Source organism: Salmo salar, chromosome 10 (assembly GCF_965601325.2).
Source record: "Salmo salar chromosome 10, fSalSal1, whole genome shotgun sequence".
Taxonomy (NCBI): Eukaryota; Metazoa; Chordata; class Actinopteri; order Salmoniformes; family Salmonidae; genus Salmo; species Salmo salar.
Window position 1 is genome coordinate 34,427,646 of NC_138300.1, and position 6,000 is coordinate 34,433,645.

General features: G+C 46.5%; 1 protein-coding gene across 1 annotated transcript in view; it reads right to left on the reverse strand.

The window, feature by feature from the left end:
- The window catches only part of LOC106560284 (capping protein, Arp2/3 and myosin-I linker protein 3), a 40,634-nt gene extending 34,998 nt beyond the window's left edge, over nt 1-5,636 (reverse strand). Inside the window, exons 1-2 of the mRNA XM_014123024.3 lie at nt 5,419-5,636; nt 3,772-3,866 (exon numbers count right to left, since the gene is read on the reverse strand). Coding sequence (XP_013978499.1) covers nt 3,772-3,866; nt 5,419-5,476 — 153 coding nt within the window. The 5' untranslated portion in view covers nt 5,477-5,636. The remainder of the gene's footprint in view (nt 1-3,771; nt 3,867-5,418) is intronic.
- Between the last annotated feature and the right edge of the window lie 364 nt (nt 5,637-6,000).

Below are 6,000 nucleotides of genomic sequence, written 5' to 3' on the forward strand. Positions count from 1 at the left end.
AAGGGCATCAGATTCTCAGATGGGTTGCCATGGTAATGCAGAGTGAAATGTGGAGTCCTCTCTGTATTCATCTATTGATCTGGGTAGGAATATTTTTTCCACAACATCATGCTATGGATGGGCTGAGCTGTACACTGGGGAGGATTGCATTCGCAGGCTGTGCATTAAAATGCTCTATAGAAATGATTACAACAATAATAGTTACATAGGGAAGTCATTAAAATAAATCACACATACGCACACAGATGTACTGTAAACGTACGCTCACACATTAAGTCCCCTTGAGCTACAAACACAATCTCTATGCCCTAGTCTCATGCTCCTTCTGTCCATATGTCTGGGGAGAATGAAGAATCTTCAGTAAATATTGTTCAAGCACAGTGTAACATTTTCATCAGATAAACAAACATTTATCAGACGCTCTCTCCCTTCCTCTCTGATGCCCCTTTAAAACAGCTCTCAGAGAAGTAGCTGAGGAGGGATGGAGGAACATTTTCTCCTCTGCATTTCTCTTTGTGGCCATCACTCATTTGTTCTCTCTCCAGTAACACTAGTACACAGTATGCCCTCTTAATGAAAAGCAGTAATTAAATGATGGCTCCCCCTCTCTGTTGCATTTTGAGAGAGAGGTGCTTGACTACCCATCAGAGTCAAACACTTGCCGGCGGCCACAACACACACACACACACACACACACACAACATCAAACCCCCCACAACATCAAACCCCCACACGACATCAAACCCCCCCAAGACATCAAACCCCCCCACGACATCAAACCCCCCCACGACATCAAACCCCCACACGACATCAAACCCCCACACGACATCAAACCCCCCCACGACATCAAACCCCCACACGACATCAAACCCCCCCACGACATCAAACCCCCCCACGACATCAAACCCCCCCACGACATCAAACCCCCACACCAAATCAAACCCCCCCACAACATCAAACCCCCACACGACATCAAACCCCCCCACGACATCAAACCCCCCCACGACATCAAACCCCCCCACGACATCAAACCCCCCACGACATCAAACCCCCCCACGACATCAAACCCCCACACGACATCAAACCCCCACACGACATCAAACCCCCCCACGACATCAAACCCCCCCACGACATCAAACCCCCACACCAAATCAAACCCCCACACGACATCAAACCCCCCCACGACATCAAACCCCCACACGACATCAAACCCCCCCACGACATCAAACCCCCCCACGACATCAAACCCCCACACGACATCAAACCCCCACACGACATCAAACCCCCACACGACATCAAACCCCCCACGACATCAAACCCCCCCACGACATCAAACCCCCACACCAAATCAAACCCCCACACGACATCAAACCCCCCCACGACATCAAACCCCCACACGACATCAAACCCCCCCACGACATCAAACCCCCCCACAACGAGGGGTGTGTCTGATGTTAGAGAGAGAGATAAAAAAAGAGAGCAAGTCTCCTGCATTTCCAACAAGTCACTTCAAAGACAGTGTGTCTGAAGGAGTTGATTAAAACGTGCAGATAGTATCACATTAATGTGATGAGTTGGGGGGAGGTATCCTGGGTAGGGGGTGGAGACAGTGTGTCTGAAGGAGTTGATTAAAACGTGCAGATAGTATCACATTAATGTGATGAGTTGGGGGGAGGTATCCTGGGTAGGGGGTGGAGACAGTGTGTGTGTACTGTACCATATAAGTTTATACAAGTAAATCACGCTGGAGAGAAGGGAGGTGAGACAGTCCCCCCAGGACAGAAGGGTGGGGAGACAGTCCCCCCAGGACAGAAGGGTGGGGAGACAGTCCCCCCAGGACAGAAGGGTGGGGAGACAGTCCCCCCAGGACAGAAGGGTGGTGAGACAGTCCCCCCCAGGACAGAAGGGTGGGGAGACAGTCCCCCCCAGGACAGAAGGGTGGGGAGACAGTTCCCCCCCAGGACAGAAGGGTGGGGAGACAGTCCCCCCCCAGGACAGAAGGGTGGGGAGACAGTCCCCCCCAGGACAGAAGGGTGGGGAGACAGTCCCCCCCAGGACAGAAGGGTGGGGAGACAGTCCCCCCCAGGACAGAAGGGTGGGGAGACAGTCCCCCCCAGGACAGAAGGGTGGGGAGACAGTTCCCCGAGGAAAGTCCTTATCAAAGACTTCCAGATCAAAGGGACATACCACACTCATCGTGGCATTTAATTATGCATGTGTCTGTTTTTGGAGCAGAGATGCCTGTCTTTTCTTATTGGACTGATAAGGGGGAGAGGCGACTGTTATACACAAACTAGTACTGGAAGTATCCTGGTTAAATAATTCACAATCAAGGAAACCAAAGCCTCATTTACAGTACATTGACCATGACATGAAATAAAAACAATGGCCCTAGCCCCATCCTGAACCTGCTTTAAAACATTAACCCTAGCCCAAGCCTTATAGCAAGAAAGCATTTCACACTTCCCGTTCCCTTGACACCTTAAATCCTAACCCTCTCCTCAGCCTCATCCTATGCCCCACAGAGACTACAATTACATTCAGTTCAGAGTTTAAAAAAAAGGCACAGTTTAGCAGAGAGAGATTGGACAGTGGGGACTGGAGAGATAACATAGTCCCGACAGATAGACAGACATACCAAACACTGAATATCAAAGGGTGCACAGGCAAAACTCTTCCAACTCGCACCATAATGAATCATTAAGCAGTCATCAAGGGAACGACTCTCTGCCAAGGCCTAGCCTGCCCTGCTGGGGGTTCAGCCCATTGCCTCATCAGGGAGTTGAGGGGAAGGCTTGTGGTCATTTTTGGGGAGCACAAAAACATTTCAATGCAGTTTAATGTGGAGTTGTTACACTCTTAGAAAAAAGGGTTCCAAAGGGGTTCTGCGGCTGTCCCCATAGGAGAAACCATTTTGGGTTCCAGGTAGAACCCTATTGGGTCCAAGTATAACCCTTTGGTTCTACATGGAACCCTAGTTCTACATGGAACCCAAAAGGGTTCTACCTGAAACCAAAAGCTTTTTTTCAAAGGATTCTTCTATGGGGACAGCCGCAGAACCCTTTTAGGTTCTAGATAGCACCTTTCTTTCTAAAAGTGTTGAGCAGCTTTTGTTATTTGGTCGGTCTGTTTCTTATACTTCTCCCTATTTGCTGTACTCACACAGGTTGTGATCTATACTGAAAGAGCTCACTGGCCCAGATTTAGTCCTGTGAGCTGGCAAGGCTGCAGCTCCACAAATGGAGATTTCACATCTTTGCCCCACATACTCTCTGATGAAAGCACCCAGTATCAAAGGCAGTGGTCCGCCCGCACCCAGCATTGCCTCCACCGCCAGGGTCTCAGAGAGACAGAGCCTCCCCAAGCTGCTGCTATTACAGACCTCTCTGTTCTACATTGTCCCAATACAGAGCACAGGCACAGCCGGTGTGGGGAAGCAGAAACCTATCAACTTAATATATTCATGGCATGTGGCCAGTCTGGCCATAGCTTGCACTCAGTATGTAACTGACCATAGCAATTAATTGCACTTCAATACTGCCTATGTTGCATCATGTCTCTCATAGACCACCCATCAGGTTTCCATCCAATGTGTTATGTGGTATCCATCCACTGTAGTGAGGGGTGGAATAGTACTGTGTGTGGATGGTCTGGAGAGCCCTTCTATATCAAAAGCTCAACAATCATCTGTGGGAATACCACCCACTCAGTCAGCACATCAATATAGCAACTGCTGTTTTTACCACGGTAAGTTATTCAGACACTACTCACCAGTATCCTATCCTCTGATTTGCCATTTTTGGTGTCAAGCTTAATGCCACGTATAAACTTGGTTGGGGACTTGTCAATAATCTTCCTGATACTCTCTGTAAATAGAAAAACATCCCAGGTCAGATAAACACTAATGCACACAGCAAACATTTCACACACACAATCACACAAATCAACCAAGTATACAGCACATCAGTGAGAGTGACAAGCTTGGCCTTCGAGTGGACAGCCCTTTCGCCAACCGACTTAAGGCGGACCCCTTTTCATTTAAAACTGACATACTGGCATTTTAGAAACAGGGAGATAATCAGAGGCTGCACAGAAACACAGTCACTGTCTATTTTGTAGAATATGACCCTGCTTCTGGTATCTTAAACTATGCTATTGATGAAGAGAACCCTTGAGTCTCCAAAACGATTGTATGTTTCATTAAAAAGTGAAAGACAGCAATATTTTCAATGGCAGGCACACAAAAATTGCCCAGTAAAACGAGGATATGTGAGAGAGGACAGAATGAAGCCATAAAATAGAGAGCATTTTAATAGAATATGGAAACCAGAGATGAAATACAGTACTTGGTGAGAGTGGATGGAGACAAAACACCTCCTGTTTTTTCTCTCCAGTTTTTCTATTTCTTGTTGTATTTTTTCCATTATCACCTGTTAATTGCCTTGTAGTATGCAAACTAAAAGATCTTTATTCCACTGGAATAATTATCAGTGTGGTTAATAGAGCCATTAGGAGTAATGAACTCAGAATCTCCCTGCTAATGTGAGCATGTGTGTGTGGTGTAGGTGAGTGAAAGTGTGATTAAGTCCTGATGGTGTAAGTTGTGAGACCTGGTGTCAGTTCAATGGCAGCCTTGTCATCTGTATAGAATAGTGTTTCCCAACCCTGGTCCTTGAGTACCCCCAACAGTACACCTTTACGCTCTAGCCCTTGATAAACACACCTCATTCAACTCATTGTTGGCTTGATGATTAGTTGAATCAGGTGTGCTTGTCCAGGGTTACAATACAAACGTGTACTGTTGGGGGTACTGGAGGAACAGGGTTGGGAAACACTGGTATAAAATAATACTCTGAAAGAGCAGTGTAGGTTAGTGGCCATGTCTGTCTCATTCAATACAGGAAAGGAAAGCAAAGAATACATACAAATTGTTGCCAAGAAAATGCATACTGCTCCCCCTCCATCTTTCACACACAAACTGCAGACAAAAAAGAGCAAGCTTACTGCCAACACGCTGAGACGGTAACAATTCCTATTCTTAAAAGCTGGCATGAATTTATGAACGCAGATAGCATTATGAGTGAGTAAATCCATGCGTGATGCACACACGATGATTTTCACAACGCCTCTTTTCCTATGGGTTAGAGATGTTACATGATCAGCCGGCTGGGCTGAGGAAGCAGGATGTCTTTGCTTTACACAACTTTTTAACTTTGTGATCAAATGAATGCAATGCACGTGTAGCTTAAAATACAAAAAAATGGCACCACGCTTTGTGGCAGATATGAAAACAGTATTTTTCATAAACCTCCAAAGCCTCTGTCCAGTCACAGACCACCACATACACGGCAATGGTCAAAGACAGAATCGGTGCATCATACATATGATAATAATGGTCGACATAATGGTGATTCCTACCTGTAATATCCCTGCTCACACTGACAAAACAAGGGGCAGTTATCTCTTTAGAAGCCATGTCTCTTCATGTATCACCGCCCCTTTCTCTTTTTCAATAGTGGCTGGAACGGATTGCTTGTCTCGCAAGCATTTCACCAAGCATCCGACTGCTCCACCAAGCATCCGACATCAGCTACCAACCCGCACTGTGAGAAGTAGTATAACGTGAGAGAGCGCTCGGCGGTGGAAGAAGGGAAGGTGGAGCGAGATCATTGAAATAATAGGAGACAGTGGGCTAGCATATTTGGTGGACTAATACTATAAGCAACCGTGAAACTAATACTATTAGTCAATTGAATTGATCAATATATGATATTGATCGAAATAGTGGCGACCCCCACACGTTTCAACACAATTCAAAGGCTATGGATGGAAAACTGGAGTGTGCAAAACATCTCACTAGGCTACTTTTCTGTTTTCAGGCAGACTCGGTGCGAGTCAATTGGACTGGCCTACAGTCTATGGGCAGCTATTGGTAGGTACACAGTATGATATTAATCCTGTTGGCAATTACAAGGTCGACAGGTAGCCTAGCGGTTAGAG